The sequence below is a fragment of the Embiotoca jacksoni genome, unplaced genomic scaffold (assembly GCF_022577435.1).
Source record: "Embiotoca jacksoni isolate LCO1_2020_lvr unplaced genomic scaffold, fEmbJac1.0.p SCAF_13, whole genome shotgun sequence".
NCBI lineage: Eukaryota > Metazoa > Chordata > Actinopteri > Embiotocidae > Embiotoca > Embiotoca jacksoni.
This window is the reverse complement of record NW_027185263.1, coordinates 12,849,833-12,868,582: the sequence shown is the minus strand read 5'-3', so window position 1 is coordinate 12,868,582 and position 18,750 is coordinate 12,849,833. Positions and strand designations below refer to the sequence as shown.

At 39.5% G+C, this 18,750-nt stretch overlaps 1 protein-coding gene across 5 annotated transcripts; it reads left to right on the top strand.

Annotated features, from left to right (window-relative positions):
• The first annotated feature begins 388 nt into the window (after nt 1–388).
• On the top strand, nt 389–17,980 carry pld2 (phospholipase D2). 5 transcript variants are annotated; one of them, XM_069146637.1, is made up of 24 exons: nt 389–729; nt 4,610–4,770; nt 4,859–4,986; nt 6,129–6,271; nt 6,426–6,519; nt 6,834–6,899; nt 6,989–7,047; nt 7,152–7,397; nt 7,485–7,628; nt 7,725–7,808; nt 7,933–8,011; nt 8,109–8,219; nt 8,323–8,532; nt 8,661–8,817; nt 8,911–9,029; nt 9,403–9,516; nt 11,294–11,398; nt 11,924–12,012; nt 12,311–12,424; nt 13,126–13,172; nt 13,459–13,593; nt 14,618–14,771; nt 15,089–15,206; nt 15,336–17,980. In XM_069146637.1, the coding sequence occupies exons 2-24, from the start codon at nt 4,638–4,640 to the stop codon at nt 15,558–15,560; spliced, it is 2,874 nt and encodes a 957-aa protein (XP_069002738.1). In that variant the 5' UTR covers nt 389–729; nt 4,610–4,637; the 3' UTR covers nt 15,561–17,980. The 5 variants fall into 5 exon arrangements, with proteins under 5 accessions (XP_069002738.1, XP_069002737.1, XP_069002740.1 ...); XM_069146636.1 differs by lacking the exon at nt 389–729 and adding an exon at nt 747–915; XM_069146639.1 differs by lacking the exon at nt 389–729 and adding an exon at nt 747–947 and having other exon boundaries at nt 4,615–4,770.
• The last annotated feature ends 770 nt before the right edge of the window (nt 17,981–18,750 follow it).

Here is an 18,750-nt window from a genome sequence, read left to right as displayed (position 1 = left end):
CGGTTGAGAAAGTTAATACGGTTTGCTTCAGAAATACAAAAAGATTTCTAAGAAATATATCAGAATTTAATTTGATGTTTAGACAGTTGTGCAATCCTGTATTTTCCTTAATAACTTTCATTTTGAAACTTCTAACCGGAAGTGTCGTGACATTTTACGTAAATTACGTCATACAGACAAATAACCACCACGTTAGATTCAGACTCTACCGCCCCTGTCCTCCCTGTCCTATCTACATTCCTGTGTGTGTGTGTGTGTGTGTGTGTGTGTGTGTGTGTGTGTGTATGGGGGGGGGGGGGGGGGGGTGTTTCCTCTCTGGCGCCCAGTCTGAACATGTCCTGTCAGCGTCCATGATTTGTCTCCTCTCACTCAGTTTTATGAACAAAGTACTGATCTCCTCTCTACAGCTGCACATATGAGAAACGGCTTGACACGAAGTAACGAATTGTCATTAATTTGAGGAAAAAAACAACAACAAAGTACATCCCCGTTTTAACTCTCTCGTGACCCAGCTGCAGAAACATTTCCACATTTTCCCTCACATTGTCCCACTGGACAAGCCAATGGGAGGGACTAAAAGAGTACATCACCTCCGGAGAATACAAATGAACTATCGCCCGAAACACTGGCTGGAATCGGATGAAACATGACTTGAAGCCTGAATGAATAGTTTCTTCTTTCTCCTGCTTGTGGACTAGCTGTCGCTTCGTGCCAGGAGCTGAGCTGAAAGTAAGTACGGTTTTTTGTTTTTGTTTTTTTAAGGCCTAAGTCTGGACGCACATTTCACTCTGCTTTGAGTTGTCGCAGTGGTGTCGTGTGAGGAATGGATCCAGCTGCAGATTTCACAGCACCGTGGCAAACAAATACCCAGATCCTGTCGGTGTGAGATGTAAACGCCGTCATGGCTTTCGCCAGGTGACTTTTTCGGCGCAGTTTTGTGGACTGAGGTACAGTTTGGGTGAGGAATGCGGCGTTGTCGGAAAAAAACAAAAAAAAACCAAAAAAAAAAAAAAAACCCAGGGGATGGGTGGATACGTCAAAACTTAACCCTCAGCATTTTTTTAATTTTTTTTTTAACCTGCTCAGCCTGCGTTGTCCGGATTGTTAAATAGACTTTACAGCAAAGTGCTTCTGTCGTGTGATAGAAGTGTCTCTTACAGATTCAGATAAGAAAACTTAATCATGGGTCAGGAGCACGCATCCAAACTGTCAACCCCCCTCCCTCTCTCAAATCGTAGCCACAAATGCTGTTTTTTCCCGGAAGATTGTGTTTTACACTGTCTGACTCTTTGTTGGATTAAAAACGTGGTGAAACCAGTTAAGAAAAAAAAAAAAAAAAAATCGCGACACTGCTAATTTGCGGAAATCTCGACGTGTATCACAGCAGACACGAGTTGAGTCAGCGGTGTTATTTTTAGTCACGAGGGTATTCATGATCAATTCTATCAATGAGTTGAACCATTCAGAGTCTGCTGACATTTATTTGGCTCAGTGTGTTCCATATGTTTCTTAAAGAAGTTAATCATACAAAAATATGCAAAACACAAACTTTCTCCTATTGGATGGAATACGTATTTGTTTAGGGCAGATCAATTTATCAAAAGTCACCTTTTTCACCTATTGCATGCTGCCACTATGGGCAGATGCAGAAATGCTTCATGTGTAATTTCCTTGGCTTAATGACATTTTAGCGGATTTTTTGTGATCCATTTTTAATTCTCGTTTGAGGGCTACTTCGCGCATTTTATTTTATATTATAATGTAATTGTTTTAATTGTTTCATGGGTAGTTTACATGGTCATTGCTTTACTTATTGTGTTACTGGATTCAAAAGCTTGTTAAATTTTCTAGTTTGTTTTGTTTTAATGGCTTCTTTTTGTGTGAACTTTATCATTTAAGTTTAAAAAAGTGCTATATAAATGAAGATGGTGATTATTATTATTATTCTGTAATTTCGATCATAATATAAACTTAAAACAGAAATTTAAATGCCTCGGATCATTTAATGACTCAGATACAAGATATGTCTTATCATGGTAGCTTTACAAAAATGAAAAATAAGTTATGAAACTGAGGGCGCATGCCAACTTAATCCTCTATGCAACAGTAGCTTTCTTTGAAAAGAAGTTGAATGGCCTCACTCTTAAAGGTTAGTCTGGCTTTGTCAGAGTTGCTCTACTTCTTGTTGCCACACCCAGTTATGATGCCCAGTTATGATGTAAGCGTGTGTATCATCTTTGCAGGACATGAGAGGTGGTTCACTAGAGGTCAGCAGTAAAAACAAGAAAGTTGCTCTTTAAATGTCTTATGTGGATTGTTTTAAATGTGATTGGGTGACAACTTTTTAATTATTCTGATGGTATGTTTTGTTTGTAGAAATATTAGACAATATCACAATGAAAACCGGCACCGTCTGTGTGTTGCTTGATCACTGGCCTTGTCTTTGCAAGAGTCTTCATCTGCATTCCCTTTGTTTCAGCCTGTTGTCACTTTTTGATACGACAACCAGGAGTCACCGAGGTCATAAATCTCCAAATCTAATTTATAGTAGGCTACAGGAGCTTTAAGTCTCTCATGACCTTGTTAGCCACTTCTGTTGGCAGCACTGATCCTGTGTTGGTGCTTTTGTGAGATTAAAAACTCCACAAAACTGCTTAGTGTGTAAAATGCAGCTTGGCTTGCAGTAATGCCGTCCCCTGTTGGTCAATCTGGCTGAAGCTGCAGAGCACCCTGAGTCAGTACAGGGAAGTATATGAATACAGAGGTAACCTGAGTAGATAATGTAGACAAAGTTTCTCCCCAACAGAAAGATGATCTTGTTAGGTCGTCACTAGTTTTCTCTATCTTGAAGGGTAAACGGAAAATATCAATATTCCTTGGTCGGTTGCAATAATTAAGTCTAAGTTTAATTTACATGGCTCAATGGCTTCAAAGGATCTCGGTTTCTAAGTGTTAATGACAACATAGAAGTATGGAAAATGTGCAGGAGTAGCTGAAATTAATTACAATCAGTCTTTTGCATAGACTTTTGCTGTGATTAAAATGTCTCCTGTTGTTCCTTGGGAAGCAGGTGGTGAAGATCAATCCTAATGGGAATTAAGTTCACCACCAGATTGTTGTGAACGTCCCTAATAATTCTTATAAATACAACAAAGATGTAATTAAAAAATATGATATGTTATGAGGGAAATAACTGCGATATCAGCATCATTATATCAACTGCAGTTGTACAGTGCATAAACAAAGTGGGCTGGTTTGCACCTCCTTTGTTTTAGTATTTCCGCGACATCGATGTTTTAATGTGGTTGTTCTTTGTGTTTGTAAAGTGTGTCGGGACCATGTTCCAAAGTGAATTGATAACAGAGCCTTTACTTCATAGATTATTACCCCAAAATCCAGTATTTTGACTGTAACAAACCCATGGGTGTTATGTTTAAAAGGTTTATTTGAGACAATAAATAAACTGCTCAAATATGCAGATGTTTTTTGACTCAGTGCTGGCTGTGTTAAGTTGAACTACGTCTGTAACGAGCTTAAAGGAAACTTGTGGCATCTGTGGTCACCACTGAGTGCTATAACAGGAAATATCAATACTGCAATCATTTATGAAATGATTTTATTCTTATTGTCATTCTCCAAGTCTTCTGATACTGTCAGTAGACTTTAGTTTGTACAGTACAGATAATCTTCCCACCCATTGTTCAGTATCCCTCCTGCCTTTAACATTTTTTTTTTTATGAATCAGGATCCTGTTCAGTTTCTCTTGTTCTTATTCAATCACATTTCCCAAAATGTTTAAGATATATTTGTGGTCCTTATGCTTCATCCTCATCTACATTTAAAACTCTCTCTGTTTCACTCACACTCACATACGCACCCTCTCCCTCCCTCTCTGTTCCCTTGTTTCCCAGGTAACAATCAGCCATTCAAAGACCATCTGCCCACACACACACACACACACACACACACACCATAGAAAAGGTTTCAGACACACCCTGTTTTTCTCAATGGTAGCTGCGTCCTGAACGTCTTGTGTGTCGCACTATCGATGACTTGATCAACATATAGATGCCACAAGACATCTGCGGCGCATGAAGGCTCTGTGTTTTTGGCATTTTGATCGCGGTACTTCATCTTGAATGGTGTCATACTGAGTTGTACTTTAGTCCTTCCTGTTGTGTTATCAGGATCATGTCACCCTCCTCAATGATGAGATTCACTTCCTGTTGTCACTTTCAGATTATTTCAGTACCTCCACAGACTTTTAACAACATCAACCAATTGTGTTGCATGTTTTGTGGCTACAGTGGTTTGTGGTTCTGACGGCTTAAAAACTGCTTATTCTTTTTGTGTTGCTGTTGATGCTGCTACAGAAGATAACCAGTGAAACTGTTACAGCAGCTGTTGCTACTTTAAAAAATGCGGCTGTTTTGAAGTCACATCATCAAATACCAAATACTGTGACTTTAAATTCTTAATCTGCTGTGGTCTGTAGGGACTGCTCTCAGTATTTAGTTTTCTCATGCGTGCCAGCGTGAAGCACGTTATTTATGCTTAACACTGAGATTATGCAAAAACTCATGACTGTTTTCTTTTGTCTTTGCACCAGGGCAGCCGGCACTTACATCAACAGCACGATGGCCAGTCCAGAGGATGTGATCGAGCCACTGGCTGAGAGCTCAGCTGCCCAAAACCTGGGCAGAAGGCGTTTCTCGCACGACCTCTACAATCTGAGTCCAGATGAGATAGATGGCCTCATGTCGACCAGTGGTAAGGAAAAAAAAAAAAAGGAATAGAGAAGACCTCCTGACTCTGTCAGAAAACTTTCATTAAAATGTCCCAATCTTCTAAATCACAGACGGCCGTCCTTTCCTTGTGGTGCATCATCTTCCTGAAATAAAAGAAGCAGGTGTACCTTACTTGATCCCTGGTACTCCTATTACATGCAGAGTGGACAACACAGAGAAATACACCACTCGCTCAAAGGTACATCTGTAAAATGATCTTAGTATTTATGGAAAATCATTTACAGTTTTTCTTTTAGAGTTGTAATATATTTGTAGAGAGCTTCATATGAGTCTGAAAGCACATACCTTTATTCCTAATTAGTCTCCATAAGAATCATGTCAAAACACACATAGATCCTATGATCCTGATCACCCTTTCACATCTGATCGCAGTTATTTTACAGCTTGGCTGAAGTTAAACTTGACTGTACTTTGCCATAATAAAATCATATCATATCAGAGCAATTTCAGTAATAAAACTACACATTACACTTTACTGCTCACTATTTCACGTCCAAACAATCTACTGTCACTTTGTTGTGTCCTGGTTGACCTGCTACTGGGATGTTTGAACTTTAACAGTTCAAATTAACTGATTAACTTTAGTCAGAGTGTAACAGATGAGTATAGTGTGGAGCCTCAGTAGCCTAATCCTACAAAACATTTTAGTGGTCAGGAGACCACTCAATGACTATGACACACATGCACACACTTAAATTTCCACATAGTTATTTATATTAAAAAGCTCAAGATGATGGCACTTCTCTGGTATCGAACCAGAGAAGTGCCATTTGTTTTATTCTGTACAAAGCAAATCACTTAAAACACATTAGTATTTGTATCAACTGTGATATATTTGCATGGCATTTTTTGTATATTCTTACAATGTCTTAGTATTCTCAGGCTATGATTTACTTCCCACAGTCCAAAGACATGACTCTGAGCTGAATTGGAAACTTAAAATTGTTTTTTTTGTGGTTGGGTTTTAAACAAGTCTATACATTATCCATATTGTCTAAATTACTTCCTGGTTCAGCTTTCATCTACTGCACTGCAGGTTGACAAAGGACAGCTGTAATTGACATCCTCCTCTTAAGATAAAGAAGTAGCTATTGGTGTTAGATGAGATGACAAGATGTGAATAAAAAGCTCTATTTAAATTGGAATATTTGACTCTCAGTGAGATAAGAAATTTGTGTGATACAGTCAAAAATTAAGTAAGTGAATATTTAAAAACAAAATCAGTAAATGCTTTTCTGTGAGTTGCTTTTTTTTTTTTTTAATGTTTTTTATGTTTTCCGTTTGAAAGTTATGTTGATCATTTAAATAACACCCCTCCAGGTCAATGTTGGAACCCTATACACGGTGCGGCTAACACATGGACCGTTCCACTGGACAGTGAAGAGGAAGTACAAGCACTTCCAGGAGCTGCATCGAGACCTTTACAAGCACAAGATGATGCTTCACTTGCTGCCTCTGGGAAGGTCGGTGTACACAGTCTGTTTATCTCAATCATGCAAATCAACCTCTCACTCCCAGACATGTGCAGCTTGAAATATGAGTGAGGGATTGGTTTGAGTTTTTATTATGGGATCGCTGGAGCGCTGAATATTTTGAATATGCAAATTTCTCTCAAAGATTTGCAAAGGAGAGGCAGCAGCTGAGAACTATGTTGGAGGAAATGCCCAGCCTGCATGGCACTGAACGGACCAGAAGAACCTCCAGCAAAATGGTATCAAATAAGCCAATCAGATACAGATATACTGTGTACAATACATTCAGTGAAAAGATTTTGTACAAAATATTTTATTTAAACGAGAAGATTTTGAATGAACTTCATATAATGGGAGAAAAAAAAGAAACAATTTGTTTTTTTTTCCCTTTTTATGGCTGATTAATGCATTCGTTTATTTGGTTACATACTGATGAGCCAAATATCAGATATTCTCTTAATATTACAAGGACATATTGTATATGTTTAGGGTGGTGACACCCTGTCATTTTCAAACTTGGCAGCTATTTTAAGTGTCTGTTTTTCTGATGCAGAAATACCTTGAGGAGTACCTGAATGGTCTGCTGGAGAACACATTCTGTAGGAACGACCACAGCATGGTAAACACCTGAAGACAAAGACACACCTGTATAGATACAAAGTGGATGTCTTGTATTATGGTTACATTGTCTCTGTCTTTTTTTTCCAGTTGGATTTCCTCTCTGTTGGTGCGCTCTCCTTCGTCACTGATCTCGGACCCAAAGGCTTGTAAGCAAAACACTTGAGGCCATCTGGTTGTGTATGGGTGTGCAAGTGGAGAGATGACTCCCTGCATGACAGAGGTTCATCAGGCCATATGTAAACTTTCTCAGGGAGGGACCAATCTTCAAGAGGTCGGGGGGTCATCGTATCCAAGGCCTGAACTGCATCGGTCATCATCAGTTCTGTTTCCGCTGGTCCCGCCGCTGGCTGGTGGTGAAAGACTCCTTCCTGATGTACTTGGACCGAGACAATGGCAACATTAACTTTGTGCTGCTGTTCGACCCGGAGTTCAAAGTGAAAGTGGGCCGGGCTTACACGGACACCAAACATGGAGTCTGCATTGAGAACTTCGCTCGGTAGGTCAGCTTTGTGTTTACATATGCTCTGAGAATTGTGTATTCTGTTGTGTTTGTGACACATCTATGGCCTGTTTGTTTTTGCAGGAGTCTGATCATCAAGTGCAACAGCTACAGGCAAACTCACTGGTGGAGTCATGAAATCAACCGGCTGGCAGAAACCTGCGATTTTCTCAAAGTGCAACGCTTCGAGGGCTTCGCTCCACCTCGGGAGAACACTCTCACTAAATGGTCAGTTGTGTAGTCTGTCTGATACTTACAATAACTGCTGTAGCTTTTTGTGTTAGCCTTCATTTAACTTTTGCCATTTATTGATACTGTTTGAAGGTACGTGAATGGAAGTGGCTACTTTGCGGACCTGGCTGACGCTCTCGAACAAGCCAAGGAGGAAATTTTTATCACAGATTGGTGGTAAGGTTAATAAATAAAAAAAGAATCTGTATTTTCTGATTTGCTGAACAAAAATTTCCATGTAACCTTTGACACTATTACTAATGCAGATGATATACAAATAGAGTTGGTTTTTTTCTCTCAGGCTCAGCCCTGAAATTTTCCTAAAGAGACCAGCAATCGATAACTACTGGCGGCTGGACGAGATACTCAAACGCAAAGCAGTAGGGACCGTCTCTGTCTAGTTCTTCTCTTTTTGAGGATTTAAATGATTTTCAATTGATTAGATGGCATCGCCTGTCTTTGAACCTTTTTCTTTAGGAACAGGGAGTCAAAGTGTGTGTCCTGCTGTTCAAAGAAGTGGAGCTCGCACTAGGCATCAATAGTGAACACAGCAAGAGGACTCTAATGAATATGCACCCAAACATCAAGGTCTGTCGCCGTGCTGCATAATTTGATATACAGAGAGCAGCTACACAATTAAACGACCTCATCTCACATTTTAATGTCAACTCTGCCCCCTGTGATCCGTCAGGTAATGCGACATCCTGACCACGTGTCATCTGTGGTCTTCCTGTGGGCTCACCATGAAAAGATGGTGGCCATCGACCAAACAGTGGCCTTTGTGGGGGGGATTGACCTGGCCTTTGGGAGGTGGGATGACAGCCAGTACCGGCTCACTGACCTGGGTTTGAGGGAGACGACCGGCAGCTTAACCGAGGATGAGACGAAGGAAGAAATTGATGTAAGAATGTGATCTTTTTAGCTTGTTAGTTGGCACTGATTGAGCACATATATGTTCAGGTCATGAATCACTGTGCCCTCAGTATGTCACACCCTGTGCAGACCCTAATGGATGTCTCTGTTAAACAGGGTAATGGTGTGGCTGATGTCCCAAAACCATCTGAACCAGATAAGCAAGCAGAGCAGGACCCGGATGACCTGACTGTTAACACGAAACTGTGGCTTGGCAAAGACTACAGCAACTTTATCAGGAAAGACTGGGTCCAACTGGACAGACCGTTTGAAGGTGCATTATCTAAATCTCCTCCAGTATCACATGCAAACATGCTGAGAGTGTCTGGGCAGGGAGATGAAACGACTGCTTTTTATGTTTTTTCAGATAACATTGATCGTGCCCAAGTTCCTCGGATGCCGTGGCGTGATCTGTCTGCAGCTATTCATGGCAGAGCTGCCAGGGATGTAGCGCGCCACTTCATCCAGCGCTGGAACTTCACCAAGGTCAGACACGAAAGAGAGCTGCGTTTTATCTTTTTGACATGAATATCTACACGTCAGTGTGATTTTGGAAACATCCTGGGACATTAGTGCTATTCTGGAATCAGTTTCACAGAGGAGCCTACAGATAGCTTAAAGTAGCTTTTCCACATCTTTTGCTGCAAATATCCAAAGGAGTTATTTGGAGGTTTAAAAAAAGTAAAATCATGGAGTATACTCATTTAAAGTCATCAAAAAGGGCCAAAATAATGTGAGACTTTTGTTGTCTTGTCCCACTTGGAATATGTAAGCTGTTCTGCTGTATATAACTTATATAGTAACTAATAGAATAAACTTAATTCAAATTAAATATATTTGTTTGTCTTGTCGTCTCCAGATCTTCAAAAACAAGTACAAGGACGACTTCTACCCTTACCTTCTTCCCAAGTCCCACTCTGTCGCTGACTCACTGTCATTCACCGTGCCCGGGTCCAAGAAAGCCAAAGTGCAGGTATTTATTCACACACACCCAGACACCCACACAGTTGGCAGATGAAGTCAGTATCTGTGCAACACTTGTGCAAAAAGGTTGAGTAGGATAGATTACATTAGGAAAAAAGAAAAGGCTAAATGATGGACGTTTGCATGCTATGTGACTTCAGATTTTGCCCCGTAAACAAGAGAGTAAAATTCTTGCATCAAGGTGCATATCTCAACAGATAAGGGTTGGTATGTTGCAATGCAAAAAAGACACACTGCATTTTTATTCCTTCTCATGCATGGAACTCACAACACTGGCAGGTTCAGTTGTCTAAGTAAGGTGGGGCTTTTCAGCATTCATCTCCTAAACAAAGGCTGTTCCTATTTGACGTTCAATAAATCAACCTTTCCTACTATTCACCGTGAATGGCATATCTGCTGCAGAACAGTAGCTAGTTGTAAACAAGCCCACCCAGGATTGAAGAGAGCACCAGAGATTGGCTTCACCCTAGAGCCTGGAAAGAAGCAGAATGCACTGCATAGAAAATCAACCCTGATTCTGGGGCAACATAGAAAACTACAGGAGATAGTGCCCAATGTCCATTTGGGAAACACAAAATACACATATCTTCAATGGGATTTTTTTTTTTAAATGAGGGATTTCATCTGGACATCAGGGTTGAAAACCTTGCTCTCCTATTTGTGCGAAAATAAATGAATTCACAGTCACATAATCATAGAGGGCACAGAAAAGTTTAATATTTTTGCATTTATAAGATAAACCATATTTTTGGTCATCTCTACGGTATAATAGAAAAAAAATACTGAAATGACTTGAATTGAGCTAACAAAACTATTGCCAAAAGTACTCACTTCTACTCTGTGTTTTACATTGTGTCCCACCAGGTCAGATCTAACAGGAAATCAGAAGGATATCTTTACACTACAACAAAGAGGCACTGTACTTGCCTTTTTTTATGCAGCTATTCAGTATTTAGTGTTTTTCGCCGTGGCAGATGGTGGAACACAACTAAAGCCTGTCAAACTAAATTAATTCCAACATATTTATCCTGTTCAGTAAAGCCAGAGATAACTGCCAAGACAGAGAGTGGAAGCATCTTATTTGCAACGGGCTTCATGGGAGCTCTGGTCCAGATTATGAGAGACAGCAGCATTAGCAGCACAACTGGAAGAGTCACTCTTAATTTAATTTGGAAATTATGCTAAAGATGCTACATATGATATGCACTGATCTGTTTTTGTGCAATAGAGAGCAGAATAATCCAAAAACCAAATGATAAACACAGCCCTGACATATTAACTAGTACATTTAAAAAGATTATGTAATCAACATCATATGCTATGGCTTCAGATTGTTCAGACAGAGTGTTGGTTGACAATAGCTTTTGCTTTTGGTGTGTGTATTTTCTTTTTCTAATGAGGGCAGTGGCCTGTAACTGTAGCCGTCGCTGCCCATTATGTCGCGCTAGCCTTCCTATCAGGTTTTGTTGCTGCTGCATTCAGGTTTCATTGCATCGGTGGTCACATTCTGTGTTAAACTGCAACAGGTGTGCTCCCTTTTTTTACATACTATCTACGTTCACCAAAATAAGCATCCTGTTAAGTTGTGTTGAAATAAATGTTGGAAGTGCAAGTAGATGTGACGTGTAGGACAAAAGCAGAGGTGTCATTGTATGATAGTAGGGTTCATATTGTTGGGAAAAACACGAAAGGCAAAATGGCACCTTTGAAAAATATATCATAAACAATGCTACTGTGTATCCAATGACAGAGTCTTTTTTTCTCAGGTGTTGCGCTCTGCTGATCGCTGGTCAACTGGAACCTGTGAGAACTCGATCCTTAATGCCTACATCCACACTATTGAGAACAGCGAGCACTACATCTACATTGAGGTAATACAGCAACACCTACTAGTACTTTATGGACAAAAGTACACCTCATAGCACAAACTGAAATGTTTTGTTTTGCATGTCAACATTCCTTCTGAATTGTTTCCGCTTACTGTGTGTTGGGCTCATTGGTTCTTTCTTGTGTTAGCAGTGATACAATCAAAAAAATGTCATTGTATTCTCAAATAGTTTAAATAGTATCGCATGTGAATGGGTTTCGATTTGTATACAAATATATATATATATATACGTTTGAAAGAAACATAGCATTTGTTATATTTGTGCTAGTCAGTGATCAACTTTTGAAGTCAGCCTCCCCTTTATGTTTCTGCATGTGATGCTTCTTTATCGTACAAACTATCCGAAACATTTGTTTCTCATCACCGAGGGATTCTGTGGCCAAGGTGTGTCTAATTAGGTTTCATGAGTCCGAATGCACTCGTAGTTTGCGTCCTTCCTTGCCAGCTACCTACCCGCTTCGGTCCTCACCCCATACTGAGCCTCCATCTGCCTTCCCTCTGCCCTCAGAACCAGTTCTTCATCAGCTGTGCCGACGGGAAAACCGTCCATAATGGGATTGGTGATGCGATCGTGAATCGGATCCTGCGTGCGTTCAGGTCTGTTTTGAGTGTACATGCCAGATTTATGTGGCGCTGCATTCATTTTATATCCACACATTCTTGAACCTAGAGTTTCAAAGCATTTCATGAAATCAGTGCTCAAGGTGGATGAATGTGTGTTAAACAAAATAGCGAAGATCAGTGACATGTTGGTTGGGTGTGATGCATAACAAACATTTTAATGTGAAAGAAATCATAAAAAAGAAATACAAGTGAGTGGTATAATCTGTATGTATTAATGTTTGAATAATACACTTGTAGATGGTGTACAATGTTGACATGAGTGTTTTTACAGAGAGCAGAAGAAGTACAGAGTGTTTGTGGTGGTGCCTCTTCTTCCTGGATTCGAGGGAGACATTACTGCAGGTGGTGGAAATGCCATCCAAGCTATTCTGCACTTCACTTACAGGTGAGAGCTTTTTCCTCCCATTATCATTCTGCACTCAGCCCACAGAGCAGAACAAGCACTAGAACGTACGACAACCACAGGAAAACACAGCCTCGAGCTTTCATCTGGCTCAAAGGTGTGTTTCCAATCACGCAGAGGTATAGCTGATATGAATTTTCACTAGCTCTGTCACTACTCATGGTTGTTACTAACAGGATTTGGATCACTGGTTTCATTTTATTGCGACATTTTCATAGATTGTTTTATATGTTGATTCTGTGTGTTCAGTATACAGTATGTAGCTAATATGGACCTGATAAAGCCATATATTTATGTACTAAATGCAAAAGTTGCGAGTTTGCTCAGATTGAATTGAGACAGTATTCCTTTATTTGACTGTTGAGTATGGCAGAGGTTAGAAATAATTGTTTCTGTAGATTTTTTGATAAAAGTACATAAGATTATGAGTGTCTTATCAAATTAAAGCTGCATTAAGTGTTGCTACATTATGGGACTACTTTGCTTGTTATTGAAGCCAGCACTGCTGTATTAAGTTTTCACTTTTTGTGTTCCTCCATCAGAGTTTTATGAGCTGAATTTTCTCACTGAAGACATTCCGTTTACCCAGATGTTATTAGTTTATTATTTTTGTATCATGTATTATTATGTTATTATCCTGTATTGTGTAAATTACATAATCTAATACATTTTCAATATCCTAGGACCATGTGCCGAGGAGAGCACTCCATCCTCTCGAGACTTGGGGAATGTGAGTTTTCTGTCACTTATTTGGTTTGTTTCACTTCAAAAATCCACCTTGCATCACAAACTACCATCTGTTTCCACTCTAATGTGTGTTTTTCTTTCTCCTTCTGTTGCTCCTTTAAACTGAAGCTTCTGTTACTAGGTATCCACCCACCTGTCTCAATTTTCATACTGAACCTCTTTTCACATTCATTTTAAGAGTTCATGTGTTTATGTGAGCTTCTTAATATATCTTCAGAGTATTGTTGTATTATCTTTAGTGTCTAATGTTATTCTGACCTGCCCTGCAGTGAAGGACCAGTGGACGGAGTACATCACACTCTGCGGCCTGAGAACGCACTCCCAGCTCTCCCAGTCACTTGTCACCGAGCTCATCTACGTTCACAGCAAGGCCCTCATTGCTGATGACCGCCGCTATATCATTGGTGAGTCACTGGCGGCAAACTCATTCAAAAACAGATGAGCATGCTGAATTTGAGTCAACACTGAGGTCCATGACAAAAGAGCTAATCAGAAATCTCCATTCGTGAATATCAGACATGCGATACAGATTAATGGCATCAGCTGAAATGTTTTGAACAGAATTGGGTTTTAAAAAAAAATATTTGTGGCTTTCAATGTATCTATGAAACTACAGGATAACTGAATCAATACACTGTAGCTCCAGGTTCATTGCACCCTTCACTGTGGTAAATAGAAAATATTTAAACAGATATTCTGAAAATATAAAACTAGGTGGTTGACATTTCATATTTAAGTAGGGTGAACGAAAGCACTTTGAGATTCTGGCATTCATTGAATTGTTTCAAAACCCTCAACATATGATTCTTAAAATTGTTGTGAAATCAAACCATATTCTGATGCAGATTATGTTTTTTCCTCTCACTTTATAGTTGTTTTTATTCTTAGTGGTGGAGTCCATCATTTCTGCTCTAGTTTAAATTTGTGTTTACACATACTTGATATCAACACCTCTCTCTTTTAACACCTCATTGGAACTTTTCTTTTTTAAATTACTGGTAATGCAAACCGATCATTTCCTGGTGCTGCTCCTACACATTAAAGGTATCCAGCTGGCGAAACATGGATGGCTTTTATTTTGAGGGATTCACCGAATATTAAATTGTGAAACTTATTTCATTTGACTTAAAGCTGTGTTGTGTTTGCCCCGGTTGAACTTCTACTACAAACCTTAAGTTTTGTAAGCTTTTTCTGTACTTTTTTGCACTTAATTCACAAATAATCCGACATCGTATGATATATTGTTTAAGCCTGTAACATTTCATTTCAAATCTATTTCTTAATACTTATACTTATTACACAGGTCTGAACTTAAAAAAATCAGCAGTCATTCTAAATATAGCCAATCTCATCGGCTTCTGGTTTGACAAGAATCGTGCCTTTGAAAGGACAGATTGTAAATGTTTGTACTCCACGCTTGTATTCCAGGATCAGCCAACATCAATGACCGCAGCATGCTGGGCAACCGAGATAGTGAATTGGCAGTGTTTGTGGAAGATGAAGAGCGGGTCCCATCCGTCATGGGAGGAGAAGAATACCAGGCAGGACCGCTCGCGCTGGCTCTACGCAAAGAGTGTTTCAGGTCAGGACAAAACACGTTACTACTGAGGTGACACTGTTAATGGCCCTAAACAATTTCTACCACTGGACTTGATACAGTGTGTAACCCAGCTGCTTGTTAAGAAAAACAGAGAGTGAGTTTTCTATGTATTGTTGCATAGGGGTGTCAGCTACCAGGCAGCAACTATAAAACCATTAAATTTACTGTATATTTTTGGTTTTACAAGCAGAAATAGTTTCATTACAGTTTTATTTTTATTCTGACAGATGCTTTCTGTTGTTTGAATTCACTTTGTTTGCTGAACTTTTGACTATTATTTAATTTCCCTGTTGTACCAGGGTTCTTGTTGGAGCTGCTTCAGACCCCAGTATCAATATCGATGATCCAATCAGTGATGATTTCTTCTTCTTGGTCTGGAATGAAGCTGCTAAACTGAACGCCACTATTTATGACAAGGTGAAGCAAGGGTGTATCATTATCATTACAACATTTATACCTTTTTAATCCTCACAATAGAAACATGCAGTTTCCATTTTCCTTGCCTCTCCTTTGTCCTCATTGGCTCGTCTGTTCTTTGGCCTCCAGGTCTTCAAATGCCTGCCCCAAAACATTGTCCACAACATGCGAGACCTGAAGGAGTACTCCAGCATGACACGCCTCTACGACACAGACCCTGAGCAGGCCAAGGAGGAGCTGAAGGCCGTCCGAGGGCTGGTGGTCCACTTCCCCCTGAAGTTCCTGTGTGAGGAAAACCTGCTGCCCCCACTTGGCACGAAAGAAGGCATGGCTCCTGTAGGGCTCTGGACATAACCACAGTTCAGCCCACATCACTGCACAACAGCGAAACGGCTGCTGTACCACAAGTTCCTCCTCGTAATTTTGGATCACTAATATTCAGCACAGTACACTAAAGTAGTTACAGCACCGGCACTTGAGTGGGGAAGAAGACGTCACCTTAACACAAGTTATTTGACTGATGTTACTGCTATTTGTTATATCATATTTTTGACTGGCTACGAGCTAGTCGGAACATGATCACTGAAATGAAATTTTTACAATCAATAATAATCTTATAGGAGCAGTATATTAACCTGTACAGACCAGTTTGTTCACAATGGCAGAGCCAGCCTCATAACTTCTTCAGCGCAATCTGAACCGCAGGGCCAGCAATGTTGCAAAGCACACGTAAATTAATGTACGACTCAAGCGAGGATTGCAAGGTTGTATTGGAAATCAAGCATCTCACATGATCTGGGAACATAGTGTACATTTATTGGTGCAAGATTTTTGGGTGGGTGGGTGGCTGTCTCCCTCTCTTTTCTCTCTCTCGCTCTCACTCGCTCCCTCTGAGGCTTCACCTCTCACTGCAGTTCCAGAAAATCTGTCAGAACATTTGTGGTTGTTATGGTGACGGATATAAAGAGATGACTGGATTGTAGCTGAAATAAAGATGGGATAGGGCAGAAAAGGGAGAGCGCTGATAAGAGGGATAACTTACTAAATCAGGATGGTGTACCAGAAAAGAGAAGGTAATATGTTTATTGGAGGACAGTCTTTCTCTGGAAGCAGAGTCATTTAAATATTTTTGGGGATGAATGGAAAGGAGGACAAGATAATTAAAGGTTGCTAGTGTAATTTACCCATTAATTGTTTCATTTTTTTAAAGTCACCATGACAACCAAGTGTATTATTTCACTGTGTTGTAAGTGGTATAGAACAGAACATTCCACCAGACCATTCCTCAGCTATTTCTGTGCCGTGTCCAGGTGCCATGAAGTGTCATGCATTTCTGCTCGCCGACAAAGGCATTTATTTCGGTGCATTTCATACAGCCATAACCTTATGACTGACTAGTGATATATTGTAGTGTTCACAGTTCCCACAGACTACTATTATTACCATTTTTGGGCATCATCACGTTATATTTTCATCTTAAAGTGTAAAGAGTTTCAGTTTTAGTTTGATATTAAATCGTGTTCGTTATTCTCTTGAAACCTGCTCGTTCCCTTTACCGAGCCATGAGTGCTGTTGAACCATCTGGAATTGTCATGTACTGGACACGTGTAACATTGGTGATGAAAGTAGAAAGGCAACCTGCACTCTTTTAAAAAAATTGCCTGGACTGATTTTGAAAGATTATGTAATAATTCATCAGGGCATACAATAGATGTTTGTCCTCATTGACCAGGGTGAGGGTAAAATACATTTCTGTAATCTGAGATTTGGGCAAAACGATATAACTCGTTTACATTTTTACATGCTTCTCATTGCACAGAGTCAGATCAAGGTTGAGTCTGTTCACCTGAGTTTTTAGAGAGCAACCAGCAGGAGGTCAGCATGTGAACCTTGTAAATGGGACCTTCTGTTTTATATTCTTAGCCTTTCAGTGGTGTTATTATCATACTTTGCAGTATGTGCAAAAAAAACAACTGTCCTGTTTTTTTAAAGAGACAGTATAATAGATCACCTGGGGTGGTGGATGGAGGAGCACCTTACCATAATTATGTACATAAACCAAAATCATCAGAAACTTGTTGAGCCTTTGACAGTCAATGAAATTGTGCAGACTTTTCGACATGCTTTTGATTCATGCCTACAAGTCCGCAACACTACCAAGGTGGTTTCAGTGCAAACTTGTCTGAATGTGACAGATGACGGGTGCCCCACGTGAACATCGCCTCGCTCTACACGAAGCACCTTTCATAGAGGAGCCAGTAAAACCATCTGTATTTAGAAATGGTGCTTTGCTGCCATCAGAACTGTTCACACTTTCCTTTGGAAGATATTTAAAGCCACTGTGAGCCCTTGCACACTGGAAGCTGGGTATTTCTTAGTCTCTTTCATACAGCACAAAATGGTTGCCTTAAGTGGTAGTCTTTGTTGTGGATTCTGCAAAAATGTCTGTGATATACTGAGAAGTGACCTTATATTGTTTCTATTGTGGATTTTATTTTCATTGGACTAATTGTCAGCATAACCATGCATTTTTTATGAATTTATTATGAATTACTAATGGAAACTTTTATGTTTATCCCTGTTAATCACTATGTGAAAACCTTGTGTATACAGATCTGTAGATCTAGCTTAGACTTACTGATTTGGGCTACTAACATTCAGGGGTAGAGAGGTCATAAATATTCTTACTTTATTGCTTAAACACACTCATGAACAACTTTTAATTTAATGCATGTTACTTTTCTTCCTCAATAAAATTGTTTTTATGAAACTGAGGTGAATACGGTTTCTACTTTTACTTAAATTTGAAAAGTTGTCCTTCGCCAATTTCAATTATTCAAATCAAAATGACAGACTTCCAATGTATTATTTCTATAAGATTACACAGCATATTTGTACTATATCAATAAATGTAGGTGGCATATTCAAAGAAGATTTAATATGTACATATAAAGATAATGTTACATTTTAATCTAGCCTAATGGTAAGTGTATTGCTGTGTTCCAAATGACATACTTCCCGTAGTACACTACCAAATAGTGCTCTTCCATGTTAGGACTTTTGACAGGGTAGTGCTGTTTCAATCCGCACACTGCTGTTCTGCACTGACTGGAAATAACCTCAGCATGTAAATATGTCATTCAAGCTGTTTTTAAAATCACTAGTTATGCTTAGCACACAAGAGGAAAACAAAAAAAAGGGTCAAACTTTGGATATTTGTGATATTTTCGCTAATAAATGTTGACGTAAGTTCCTGTATTATCAGTTTCTTTCTGTGCATTCTTGGAATAAATTACATATTTTAGGAGAAACTATGTTTTAACAGGTTGTTGGCATTATTTAACAAATGTTGAAATGATCAGGATATCACCAATGTCATTTATTGCAGTGGAGAACCATTTTTATGACATTCCAGATAGTTCCTGTTGAACTCTTGGTGAACAGCTTTGGAAGTGAATCATTAATTATTGAAAAGCATTATGATCTGTTGAAAGAAAGGTGGACTTGCCTTAATGGAAAAATAACTAGCAATCACAAAGCCGTT